The following is a 14,314-nucleotide window of genomic DNA, read 5'->3' on the forward strand; positions in this document are numbered from 1 at the left end:
ATGATAGTTAAATTTCTATCGTTTTAACAATATTTAAATGTGTATCGCTTTAGCCGTTAGTTAAATGCTTATCGATTTTAACAGTTATTCTAATATTTATCGATGGAAATGGCATTTGGCAGTTAGTTGGCGATATACAGTGGGTCGATAAATATGTGTAAAGTATAGTTAATCGCCAACTCAACTGAAACCCTGAAAGAAATAGTTAAAGTCTAAACATATAAGCATTATATGCACAGATATTAGACTTGTTTCTATTTAGACTTGTTTCTATCGTTTCAATTTACTGTAAAGTTTTTACTAGAAGCATAAATTTATTAAAATAAAGAAAAGCTCACACAAAAGTAAAGATGAAAACTCGCCCTGCTTAGCACCAAATGACATTCAACAAATGATTCAAGCTATTCATTTAAAATTCAACAGGGTACAGATAAGATATACCGTGAATGAATTAAAACAGTTTGCCGGCGGGCTAAAATGTAAAAGTAGATGATATTTAAGGATAATTTCAACGTTTAGTTAAAGTGTGATAAAATTTAATTAAAACATTCATTGCATTTTATTATATCCTGTTTGACTATGGCCACATTCATAAATAACAGTACAAATATTTATGCTTTGGTTTGTTTTCATAAAATTCCTACCAACCGACCAAAAATGCGGCAATATTTCTCAAATTAAATTTGATTTATGACTTTTGTCCCATCCGCCGCCACAAGGAAACCAAGGACCAAAACGAAATATTTACCAGTCGCGCTTGGAGCCGTACCGAGCTCTGGAGCTCTGGAACTGGACATGTCTTCGTGATACTTGTTTGTATTTACTTTGACTCTCATCAGGTGCCCATATGACTGGGTCGTGCTGACGTCATCCCTCGCCTCGCGGCTCGGCTCGACTCCAGCCCACAGCCTCCAAAGATGTCTGATATGGCCATTGAGGCCATACGGCAGACATGGCGGCAAAGAGAGCAGGAGCAGACAAAATGTGTGTGTGCACAGGCTCTGTGTGCCGTGCACTGAGCCAAACTGCGAGCGTGTTTGTGGTTGTTTTTAACAAAATTTATTTCAAATAAACTAATTCTTATTATGAATTTGGAAGGAATATTATGCATGTATTTATTTGGTATTATTTATAAAAATATAACATTTAATCAAGTGCTTTTTAAATTTGCAATAAGCGAAAATCAGACTAAAAAGAAACTTTTTCATCTTAGATAAGTCAGCTCTTTATTATGTCAGTGGCTCACATAGCGGACTTTTCTGAAATTTATCAATTTGGATAGTTATATTCTTAACTTAAGTTCATTGAATGAAATTTTACAGAATGCATCTGCCTGTCTTTTATACTTGTTATGTCTTAAGGCAAAACTTATTGAATTGAAAAAACCAAAATTGAATTTCAATGATTTCAACCTCTTTTTTTTCTTGATTTAAGATGCATGAAGAACATGAAGAGTAAGGCGCGAGTTTGTGTGGTTCCAGGATAACCTTTTCGGTATGCTCGCGTTAGAATGATGGCAAGCATCATAGGAAGCGTGCCTGCTCATAAATATGTTGTTTTTTTTTTTTTTTTTTTTTTTTGGTAGCCTCCACTGCTCTGCAGGTGCTCAGTTTTATGGCAATGTCTATAGAGTATAGGCCATCAACTCGCGGGTTGAATTCAATTTCAGAACATGTAGTCGAACCTCACTGGAGGCCAATCTGAGCGGTCGTTGAGGTCCACGCCCAAGGACTTAACGGCTCCTAAATGTAATTAGCATCTAAATGCATTGACGAGTCACGGACAGAGCTGTTGGGCTGCCATATATAGTACATACATATATATACATCAGGTATCTAATGAATATTATAGCAGCCAGAAGAGAGACTACCATACATATATATTTCTATAGATATATATGTGAGTGTGCAGTGTGGATCGCGTGGGTTGCACCAATAAGTATGCTGCATGAAATGAAATTGGGTTATGCATATTTGAAAAGACTGCGCCGTCGGCTCCTGCTGGCCTCCAATATTGGGATAATAAAGCTTTAGTTGCAGCCAAACAGGCTGCATATCGAAATTTAATAATTCAGTTGCATGAGCCTGTACCTTTCACGTTAAGTAATAACCAAAATAAGTAGTATAGATTAAGCCCGAAAAAAATGCGAATAAAAAAATGCAATTGATGCCAAATCGTAATTTGATCATTGAACAGCTCAATTATTTTCAAACGTAGTCAATATAATTCCCCAATTTCTGCAATGCCGGCAACAATGCGTTCACAGTTCGTATACTTCATATAATGACTAATCCCTTGTTTGTGGCAAGAAAAATAATAAAACAAATTGAATCAGACTTATATTAAACAGTCAAAGAGACCAAACCAGTCTTTGGCCAAGCGTACCTACATAATCTTTATTCATATATACATAAGTGGCATGATAGACATCAATCCGGCTTTCCTTCTCCTCCTTTGGGCAGCTGATTCATTCAGCCGCAATCCGCGATAATTCTGCTTTGTTCACCCACTTGCATTTGAATCGCAATCTGGTTTTTCTATTAATTGGTTTAGGTTATACGATTTTATATATTATATATACCATGATTTGCATGGTAATCATAATTTGATGAGATTCTCGCGACATTGAAGTTTGTTTGTTTGTTAGTTTGGTTTATTTTATATAATTTCGTTAGTCGCCGCCTTGTTTGCAGAACTTGTTATTCATTACGTTTGCTCTTGTATATATAAGTATTACGCTGCACTTAGTTTTGTTTGTTTTTTGTTTGTTTTTCTCTTATTTTTGTTTTTGTTTTTTTTTTCTGTTTTTGTTTTTTTTTGCTAGTCCCCGCGCAAAAAACAACCACAACAACTATAGGAAAACAAAACGTAATCGTTGCGAATGCAGAGAACTCGTAGTCCGTGGTCCGTGTCCAGTTTCGCGTAGTCCTTTGGCCGTCCGCACAGCGCGACGTTCCGCAACGAACTAATACGGCGGAGGACACATTGGTTCGTTTAAAGGACGAGGGCGATGAGTATGGCATTGGTAGCGTAAAGGCTGAGAAAACACGCTTGATAAGGATAACGGCGCCTCAAGGACACCCAAAGAGAACTTTCGCATATTGCCTTCAAATTGAAACGCATGCAACTCGCGCTCTTAACTAATTTGCTTGCCCCTTCTCCAGGGGATGATTTGTTGCCAGCGACGCGACAACATTTCACCTTCCAAGTACCAAAGATTTTCAATGAGCAGGCCAGAACTGCTCGACTAGCAGATGCGCTACAATTAATATTCACTCTTTTATCAACTAACTGTACATTTTATTATTAAATAATCGCTCGTTAAGGTACATGTTAATTTCACCATGAGCATTTTCTATACAATACATATTGTGATTTGACCTAACGCTTATGACTTTTTAAGCGCGCCTCGTATGCAACTAGCTAAGAGTAATTATTTACTCTTAATTCGATTATGCACATTGTCTCTTCGCGGCGCTCTCTTAAATGTGCGTGCGTGCGGCAGCAAGAGCTTTTCACAAGCTTTCTGCGATAAGCCATTGGTAAACAAACGTTACGTTCATTCATGGAAACAGCAACAACAAATTTTGTCATGCCCAGCGCAAAAATATAAACATTTCTACGTACGCATATATAGATTTGTATATGCATAACTATATGTGCTTAGCTATAGGTATATATATATGTGTACATATATATTTTTATAAAAACGGCGATTCGCAGATTCAGTCGACTCAAAAGAAATAATCAAAATAAAATATGCTGAAAAGCTCAAACAGCGGCGCCATGTGCCATCGGCAATGACTCATTCTGCTTGGCCTGAATGTTATCGTAAATCATGGTTTCACATTTTGTAGAGCCCACTTAACCAAATTATTGATGTGCAGTCACACCTCATGGATGCTAACCTTACACAAATACCTATTGCAATAAATACTTTACAATATCTCAAATTTATGTACGACCATTTACAGCACAGAAGAAATAGGTTTTTTTTTTTCAAATTTGCATATACCCATCCATATAGTGGACGGTACGCATATTTATAAATCGGAAATTTATGTTTCCCACATACAGCTGAAGAGCATATGTACACATGTTTCTATGTGCGTTGTCTCAAGATTCGCGAATCTGTTTTCATTTAGTCATCCAAATACTCGTTGCTGTGACACGCCTTGAAAGCTCTGAAAGCCGCCTACTGCGGCAGCGCTTATTGTTATTCCTTGGTTGCCAACGAGGGTTGTTTACCAACTTGTGAAGTGTTAATCCTTTTAATATAATTATCATCAACTAACCTTAATGTAGCCTGAAGGCATTGGAATCTTTAAGAAAGACTTGGAGCTCATGTATTTAACAAGCAGAAATAACTTCTTTGAAGAAGAAGTTTTTGATTAACAAAGACAGACTAGTCGACTAAGCCATGTCTGTTAGTCCAGACTTCAAAGCTAGCAATTTGAAATTTTGAATGTTGGTTCTTTAAGGGAATATCAAGTTAATATACGAATTGATATCGATATCCTGTATTTTCAACACATTTCAAAAAGTTGAAGAGCTAGAGACACCAAATTTGCAATTCAGGATGTCTTAATTTCGATTTTTGCACATATATCCAGTTTCTCAATGAAATTGAAATGAACAAACATTCTCTTGTGATGGAAAAGTTCTGGTCTTTGGTCTTTAAACACTTTTAGGTGCATTAATACCCTGAAAATACATAAATATCGGAGTTAGTACACCAAAGCTGAGATATTAGACATGGAAATGTCAATATTCTTTTGACCTACCCTCGTTTGTGCCGGCTTTTACTACACATTGAAAGCGGCGCGGGCAAACGACAATAACGACAACGACTTGCAATGATTCATCGCAAAAACTCAGCAGCAGCACATATAAATATATGTATATATATATATATATATATACATATAAGTATGTCTATATACACAACATGTGCATGTATCCATATACGATTCCAAAATTAAAGTCTCTGTTTGAATTGCATGCATTCGAATAAGCGTGACCGGGTGTTGCCACTGATTTTGAAGTTTTAATTATGTGAGCACCAAGAAACGAATCAGTTGGTCAAGAACAGAAAGGAAACCGGGCTATAAAAAGTAGGCCACAGATCTTTGGTACTTAACTATTCGTTAGCTATGCAAATTTGTACATATATACAGGCAAAGATAACCCAAAGTTTCAGTTGTTTTAGCTAAAGTTGAAGATCATCTTTCGTTTGTCATAGCTGAACTCTCAAAAGGGTATTAAATCTTCGGCATACCGAATTAATGTGTTCTTTCTGGTTTTATTTATAGCAATGCCACCGAAACGAGTTTCTAGAGCACAGCTTGCTTTTGTGTGGCCAAGGTTAATCGATTTGAAGGTCCGCTCCGCAGTTGCCAAATATTTATCATAATGGACCCAAGAGAAAAAAGTGTTATCAATGGGCATGGCAGCTTAAAATATATTTATACAAAGATATGTATATACTGCGAGCTAAGTAGAAATATGATTCCATTTTAGAGTACAAATCATTGAAATTCTTTTGAATTGAAATTGCCCAGGATTTGAGTTGAAATTAATTCTCACTGCGATCCGAAAGAAAATATATACAAGCCATGACTGGACGACATGTGTGTGTTTATTTTTAAATCAATCTGCTCGTCATTCAGGGATTGAGCGAACTAATTTTAAATACATTCATTGACCAGTTTGAATATTCAAAGTGAACTGAATATAATTTGTATTCATTCAGCCCTAATTGAGCTAAAACGAATGCGAATTGTTGTTTATAATATTTATTAATTTAAGCCCCTTTATGACAAAATTATAAGTATGTGAGAAAATCCGGCGTACATTATCACGCAAGCTCAAGAACCAAGCGCTGGCTCGCGTTGACGATGACGTAATGAGCACCATTTCCGGCGCATGGAATGACGCTTTTTTTTTTTTTTTTTTGGTGTCGAGTTTGTCGCTTTGTAGTTGGCCATGATTAATGCCCTCACAAATGCAGGAGTTACAAAAGAAATACAGAGTAATACAGCATACGCCTTATATGTTGATATATGTTAGGCTCTAAAGCGATAGCGATAACAATTCCAATTGCGATTAGATAGCGAGGCGACCCGACGCATGCGCAGGCGCAACAACATACAATTGGTTAGTGTAACCCATTTCGAAACACACCTGTTATCGCTGGGCTTATCTTATCTCGCACCTGCCCAGATTGCAAAAGCTACAAATTCTTTTGACTATTTTCCCTCAGTTTGTATCAGTCGAGCATTCAGTTGAGTAGCGACAACGTAACGAATACGAATACGAATACGAATATAGATTGAGTGTGTTTTGATTAAAGAAAAAAGCCAAAGAAAATGGTATCTGTGGAGACAATTGGTTCAATTTTCATCAAAGCCCTAAAACTGGTAAGTGCCAAGAAATGTTTGCATGTAAAACAAAAGTCCTGCGGTTTTGGCTTACAAATTTTCGAACGTTTCGCCTGAAAATTGTTGAGCAATGCGACGACTAACTGGTTGGCCTTATCGGCCTTATCAGTGGTTGGGTGTACTTGTTAGTAATATTACTCATATATACGAAAAGCACAAGATCAAAAGTGCGGGTCGTGAGTGCGCAATAGCTTTAGCTAAAGCTTTTCACAGGGCGGGGCAAATGACAAATGATCATTACAAGGTTACGATTGGGCTTACAATCGGGCTGATTCATTGGCCAGTTAGATTTGCACTAAATAATAATATTGTATTCTTGCAGATCATCAACTTGGTTGTGATATTTCTGTATCGCTGGGGCGATGGCGGCGAATTCCTTGGCATTGGCGGCACTTGGAATCTTAACGAGGAGAAGAGCGCCGATGCGGAAATTGTGGCCTCCGGCGTAATGGTCGGCTTCTTTATATACACGGCATGCCACACAATTGCCTACTTATTCGGCACCACAAAGCATAAGGGGTAAGTCTTGAAATCGTCCAACTGCCGACCCATTTTAATCGGATTTATATTATGTGCTTTCAGCGAACTGTGCGACACCATTATGAATGTGGTGGGCACCTTTATGTGGATCGCCGTTGGCGGCGTGGCGCTACATTACTGGAAGGGCTACATGTCCGATGAGGGTTTCCTCTATGTCAATTCAGAGCGACAGGTGGGCATTGCCATGGGCTCGCTATGCGTCATCGAGGGCGCACTGTATCTGCTGGATACCGTGTTGGCCTGCATACACTACTCCAAGGGCGACACCGACTATACGCAATAGGCTGGAAAGTTGGCTGAACAAAATGGGGCAACTGCCAAATATAACTGACACAAGTTTTTCTTGTTCCACACACACAATTTCAGTTATTTCTAAGTGCAAATTAGTTTATAACCTACTTATGAAGCCAAATCTGTATGTTTCGTTTATAATTTTAAAATTTCATGCATAACAATTAATCAAAGGCCAGTTCGCTGGCCGAACAAAAGAACAAATCATTTATGATTCACTCTAACATCACACTACGCAAAATACACGATCTTAGGATCAATACCAACAAAACATTCGATTTAATATTTAAACGGATTACAGGCTGGAATATCGAAAACAAGGCTTTCATCTGACTGATCAATTTCTTTACCCTATTTGGATTGTCATTTGGCATTCAGCTTATATAAATTCTAAACAGCTTTTGGTTCGTTTTATAGCCCTTGTAACCTTCCCTGAACTAGCTCAGTTGCAGCTTTAGGCCAAATTATTATTCAAAGTGTCACACGATTGCCATAAAAAACTAAATATGTTATGTTTGTATTTATGAAGGTATGTACAAGCGTATGAATATCTACGTATACATGTCTGGGTCAAGGCTGTAAGCTGATTTTTTATCGAAATAGTTCAAATTATTTACGGAATTCTGAATGCTCGAGTCAATCATATGCTAATCGAAAATGATTTGATTTAAAGTAAAACAAATTTGCTTAAGTCTTAGTCTTAAGCCTAAATATTAGGAACCCCAAACATTGGATTTCGCTAACCATATGTGTGTCTGGTAGTTTCCAATTTTGGGAGTTATTAAATTTAGCCCGCAATTTCTATATGAAAATATGTATGACATGGACTATAATTTCAGTAGAACGGGCAATTATAAAGTACAAATGGAATTGTTTAAATAACAATTGAAAATAAATAAAAAACAAAATAACTTAACCATTTTCATTAGCATCTGGCAATAAAGAAACGAGCCAGGGATGGAGCTAAAAGCTCACGAATAGTTCACGAACCGAATCTAACGCGAGGCACGGGTTCAAAACAAGAACCGAATTAATGATCTTTTGTTTGGATTCGCAGCCATGATACGGATCGTTATGTATTTAAAATAATATTTTATGATTCCCAGAAAATTATTGACTTTGATATTAACCAGAAAGCGATTGGAGATTAGTTTTATATTAAAGAGTCATGGAAAACTCTTCGTATCTAGGTTGGAATGAAAAGATTAAATCTGGAGAAGAACTCAGGTACAAAGGCTTCAATAATTCAAGGGGCAAAATGCAAAAATGTAAAGAAACTTTCCCAAAGATATAAAACCAACTAACCATGTCCCACGTAATCCAATGTACAAACTATAACTCACCTGTATTTTGGGCTTCCCGCGCCCGTCCACGGTGTCCCGTTGTTGCTTAAAGCTGTTGGCTCTGACGACACGCTGAGCGCAGAGCGCACAGCGCCGATTCGCAGAGCCATCCTCCAGATTAAGTGCATCAAAGAGCATTGGCTGGTCCTGAATGTAGGAGTTGCGCGAACGCTGATTGAGCAGCTCGAGGGTGCGCGAGTCCAGGCTTTCCCTGTACACATTTTGCACTCTGTCCAAATTATGCTCGAAATCCGTTTCCAGATTAAAGGAGCTCTGGCTGCTGTTGCGAGTCGAGGCGGATTGCTGGCGTGCGAGCAAGGAGCTGCTGCTGCGCTTGCGACGCCTCACCACGGTCTTTGGTGTGCTCTCCAGGGAGGTGCCGGCGAAGGAGGGCGTGCGCGGCAGGGGCAAACTAGCGGCGCCTCTACTCCCATTGGCATCACCGAGTGGTGAGGCTGAATGCGAGTAGTAGGGGCTGCTGGCGGTGGCTGGCAATGGCAATTGGGGCGTTGGGCCGGGCGGTTGCTGCTGCTCAGCTGCGGCCAGGCTCATCAGCGAATGCTGGCGTTCCAGTTGCTTCTCATAGCCATTGAACTTGTCGTAGTCAATGAATGACATATTGGCATAGCTGACCATATTGTCGATGGCTTGCAGCGATTGCAGCGAGGCGCTCCACTTGGGATTCATCTTATCCTTCTTCTCCTTTTTCTCTTTTTTCTCTCTTTTCTGCTCGCCATTGTCACTGCCTGTCAGTCCACTAAACGTGCTCTTGAAGGAGGCAATGAGCGTGCTCGAGCGCCGCTTTTGAAAATTCAGCTGCGGATTGTAGCTGGCATCGGCGGGCGTCAGGGACTTGCGCGGCGCGGGCGACTCCGTCTCCTCCAGCGGCGTCGAGGTCAGCGCCTGAGTGGACTGTCGTCGCGGCGGCGTCGAAATCGAGCTGGCGGTATCCGCACGCCGTCGCATAATTGGCGAACACGTATCGCCCGCACCGCTCTCAGCCATTGAATTCTTACGCGGCGATGCCGGCGACATGGGATCACCCGACTTCTCTGCCTCCTCCGACAGCTGCTCCAGCATCGGCTCAATAAAGCTGCGCCGATTGGGTCGTCGCAGCAAGATCATCGAACGGCTGCGCGTAAACGTGAACGGCGTTTTGCCCGCCTCGTCCTTCGCCTCGTCGCTGCGTGCCAGATTCTCCTTGCTGCCCGTCAACGTATTGAACAACCGGGACAGCTTGCCGCGAAAGCTGTGCGTACGCTCCATTTTGGGCAGCGTATCCAGGCTGGGCAACTGTGACATGGTTGCGCGCCGCTCCGCCTCGTACTGCTCCTTGAATTTTTGCGTAATGTTTGGCGTCGTCGTAGCTGGAGTTGTGCCAATCATAGATTGTGAATTGTTATTATTTTGCACCATGTTGTTGTTGTTGTTGTTGTTGGTGGTGGTGTTGTTGTTGCTGCGATTATTGGGCTTTGTATCGCTTGGTTTGGTTTTTGCATTCGTGGCCGGTTTACTGATCCCGTTTTTACTGCCATTAATGGCCTGTTGCTGTTGCTGTTGTTGTTGCTGCTTCTGCTGCTGCTTTTTATTTGTCTTTTGTAACTTCTTTTGTCCCTTTGCGGTGCTCTTCGTCTCTTTGCTGGCATTCATTTTGCTGCCAATTAACTGAAACAACAGAAACAGACAAAGAGAGTTAGCTAGACATAGGTATTAATAGATGACAGGTAAGTATATTATTAGCCCAGTTTAACACTCTCTTCGCAGCGATATCTCTTATCTGCCGTGTGCTTTAATATATAAATCGGCATTCCAGTGTTTCTGGCCAATGTGGATAATGATATCTCATTTTGGTGACTTGTCTAATCTATTTCTAGGCCACTCGCATGTAACAGAAAATAAAAACTAATAAATAGTCTAGGTTCAGCAGCAAATACTTTATAATACCCTGTACTTAACTCCAAATCGAATTTGCTTCACACTCTTATTTCTTGAAGAGAACCAATTGAATGCTGAATCCATAAACAGAAGATTTTCAGAGTTATCTAAAAAGTAAGACGCCTCATAAATCGAAATACCGAGAGTTACGAAAGTTAACATCAAAGTTATTTTACAAATTATGTTTAATCTTTCAATTTACTAACGGATGTAATAATGTAATGCACATTTTACGAGATTTTATTTTTCTTGTTGTCGAACATGCACTGTAATGTCTTTTTTGAGAATAACATATTGGAAATATGTTTCATTTAAATGGGCTTCACAAGGAATTCCAATATTTTTATGACGCCTTTGGTGGCTACATGATTCGCCAACTTTCTTTTGAAATGATGCATCAATTCTTCAACTTATCTGTGTTAAAGGGAAGTTAGCGATGAACCAGCTTGCGCTTATTGATAACGCACAAGAACTTCCTGAAACGAAACTCTTCACAAAATCGCGACTACAGTTCGTATAATACTTAAATGCATGCAAGCTGCTATGGAGATAAATTAGAGATCAAAGATCTCTCTCTCTCTCTCTCACTCTCCCTCTCTCTCTCACATGTTCGCTCTCTTTATTTCTTGGTTGCAGCAAGTGAATTCAGTGCGAAATATCCGAGTTGTGCCCATAACCTCGAAGAATAGAAGCATTTACAAGCATTTGATAGCTCCCGGGAGTATCATTAAACACGAGGGCTTCCAATCATGTCGCAGTTGAATAAAAAAAGGCAAGATATCACTTTGACAAACGGCGCAAAAATGGGGATAGAGTGTGGTGTGACAGCTACGACAGCAACAACACAAAGAGCCAAACTGTTATCTGAAACAATTCATTTTTTGTCGTTTTTGTTTTATTTTTTTGCCCAGTAAAGCTCAAAAACAACAGTTAACAGTGTGATAAGATTTGAAAAATTCACACACAAATGCACTTGTCGGCGTGCCTGGCAATATGCCATTTTAGCTACCTGGTTAAGGTCCGAATTTGATATCAGAATAATAAAAAAGTATTTCACTCAGACGAAAAGCGTCAAACAAGATATAATTTAGCATGTTCAATGCACACACATATTCATTATTGATACGATCTCCACTTACGAACTATTAAAACAACTTCATAGTTTGCAAAGCGATTCCTGAAAATCACATTAAAAACCGACGTATTCAGGTTAAAACACATCTCAATTAATTAATTTCTAGTAGCCAAAATCATTTTAAAAATGTTAATCATCTTAATAATAATACACACTAATGCTCAATCAATCTTCCCCTTACTCACACTATTAACTACCGCCTTTCTATGTGATTCTCATGAATTCAAGTATACAATGTTTGGGGCTTTAAGCTGACTCTTAACCAGATACACACATGCTCGCAAGGGTATTTCGAATTCGGCAACGCAAAGAAAGTGCATCTTTCATATTTTCACTCTGCACGCATCTGATATTATTGCATAGATCCGTGTAAGTATTATTTTACAACTTGCTGTGCATATTGATCTTATACCAAAACCAGTTTGCGGTTTTAATTAACGAAACGTTGTTGTTGCATTTGTTGTTGTTGTTGTTGTCGTTTCGACACGAGATATTGACACTGGCTGACTGACTGGCTGTCCGACTGTCTGACTGTTGATGGGTATTCATTTTAAAATTTACCTAATGACACTTACTGCGTAGAGGTACAAAGGTATTTGAGCTCTATACAAAGTTGAATTTAGTATTCATACTGGCAAGCAAATTGATCTTTAAAATACAACTGACAAGCCGAAGATTATGCACACTCTTAGAAGAATATTAGACTTTTGAATACAGTTTGGTTGATATGGCATATGTAAGGAGCATGCTTATATGTAAGAAGCATAGTAGAACTCGTAAATGTGATGATTGATCAGGATATCTTGGGAAACAAAAATATAACTCATATAAGAAGTTAATTCCTAACCGATCTTTTCTGTGACAGCTATATAATATTGAAGATACTATAATTCGTATACCTCAGAGTATAAAGATTATTAATTATACCCATTATTTTTTATACAAGCAACGAAGAAAGCTACAAGATCGTGCACTTTGCCAAACAGAGAAAGGAAAGAGATTGAGCTAGATATATCTGCTCTCTAAGTAGAGTTTTCACTGTGCATATTTTCCTTATATTCCTCATGTATTTGCGATATATAAAACGACTTAAGAGTTGGTCTTATCGGCTTTTGAATTCACATTGAGTTCATTTTATGTGTGCTTGGCTATCTTTTCCTTATTGTTATTGTTGTTTCGTATGTGTTTTGATTCATTTGTTTATATTTTTAATTAACATTCGCATATTATTGCAACAAGAATCAGGAACGCTTGAGTTTTTCGAACCGTGCCTTGTCGGAGACCCGAAATTTGCTCTTCGAATTGAATATAAGCATGTATGTATGTGTGTATGTATGTTCGTATGCGCATACAAATGTACGTAAAAGCGTTCTGGGTTAGCTTTGGATCTTTGTCAAGTTCGCGGCGTAGATGTAAACAAAGTCGCAAAAACTATTATTTAAGAATACAAATATATTTTAATACACACTCGTGGGCATGTACATATTGGAAATGTATGTACATCGATGCCATTATGTATGTATGTAAGTATTTATGTATTTCTGAGTGCTATGCACACAATATTGCGTGGCCACTTGCGCAACTTGACAACCAGCTGACAATCGAGCGTGCATTCTCTCTCTCTTCCGTTCTCTTTAACGCACACATTTCTTTGCGCGCTGCTCTCCTGCCCGCGCTCTCACTGTGGCGACGCAACGTAAGCACGCTCATCATTTTTAACTCGTTTTCGTTCGTTATTTATGTACGTATGTAATTATATGCTCGCACACATACATATGTACGTGCATAAATGCTGAACATACCAGCTTTTAGAGCACTTTAAATTTTATTTTTAATTAATTGTTTAGTTATGTTGGAACACAGGCTATGTGTTATGTATTTATGCACATATGTGCGCATGTATGTATGTATATACAGCTGTGTTCACATTTGTCATCACTTGTTTGCCGGTTCCCCCTGCTACCACACACATTGTCGCTAAAACAACTAAAACTTTTCCTTTTTTTTTGTGTTTTCACTTACCAACCGGCTTATTGTCACAATCACTATTGTGTTTTAGATTCATTTATCATATATGGCACCTTAATTTACACTACGCCAGTTGCGAAAATAAAGGAAGCACTTGGCACGATGCGAATTTTCTATTAACAACGCGCAACGACGCAACTAATGAACACCGCGCGCGCGGGTGACTAGCGGTTAACTGATCGACAGGCACCTCCACAGCTGGAAGCATGGAGAGCATTAAACAAGGTGACGCAGTGCGCATGTCCATACTTCGTCGTTCTCTTTCGGTGATACATTCGTAGCGCGTGACGTTTCGCTCTCTGAGAGGCACTGCTGGCTAACTTTAAACGTGTATGCGTGTGCATATGCATCCATGCAAGTATGTCGGCGCGCGTTTGTGTGTTTACAGGGTATTCCCAAGTTGAGATGCATTGAATAGATTTTCCTCGGCTTAGCTTTTTCATCGACAAGAAAAAGATCGCAACGTAATCGGTCTGTAATCGGTTTCCAACGTATATATTATATACGAATGTTGAACATTATTTTTGGTTTTTCTTATACATTTTTCATCGTTGTTATAATTAATTTGATGTACTTACGCATACATATGCTCTCCGTTTAAG

The 14,314-nt window shown here is 39.0% G+C and overlaps 2 protein-coding genes across 8 annotated transcripts in view; one reads left to right on the forward strand and one right to left on the reverse strand.

Moving 5' to 3' along the window:
* Positions 1-13,896, reverse strand: part of LOC6624441 (serine/threonine-protein kinase phg2) — a 33,897-nt gene extending 20,001 nt beyond the window's left edge. For 6 of the 7 annotated variants that reach the window (XM_032434535.2, XM_070208151.1, XM_032434532.2 and 3 more), the window contains exon 1: positions 8,615-10,279. In XM_032434535.2, the coding sequence (XP_032290426.1) occupies positions 8,615-10,264 (1,650 nt within the window). In that variant the 5' untranslated portion in view covers positions 10,265-10,279. Of the gene's footprint in view, positions 1-8,614; positions 10,280-13,706 lie in introns of those variants that run through there. The other variant, XM_015175041.3, reaches the window with a different exon arrangement.
* Ssk (smooth septate junction protein snakeskin) lies at positions 6,260-7,542 on the forward strand. The gene is made up of 3 exons (XM_002048035.4): positions 6,260-6,419; positions 6,763-6,959; positions 7,023-7,542. The coding sequence occupies exons 1-3, from the start codon at positions 6,369-6,371 to the stop codon at positions 7,261-7,263; spliced, it is 489 nt and encodes a 162-aa protein (XP_002048071.1). The 5' UTR covers positions 6,260-6,368; the 3' UTR covers positions 7,264-7,542.
* Positions 13,897-14,314: the final 418 nt, after the last annotated feature.

This window comes from Drosophila virilis, chromosome 3 (assembly GCF_030788295.1).
Source record: "Drosophila virilis strain 15010-1051.87 chromosome 3, Dvir_AGI_RSII-ME, whole genome shotgun sequence".
NCBI classification, from domain to species: domain Eukaryota; kingdom Metazoa; phylum Arthropoda; class Insecta; order Diptera; family Drosophilidae; genus Drosophila; species Drosophila virilis.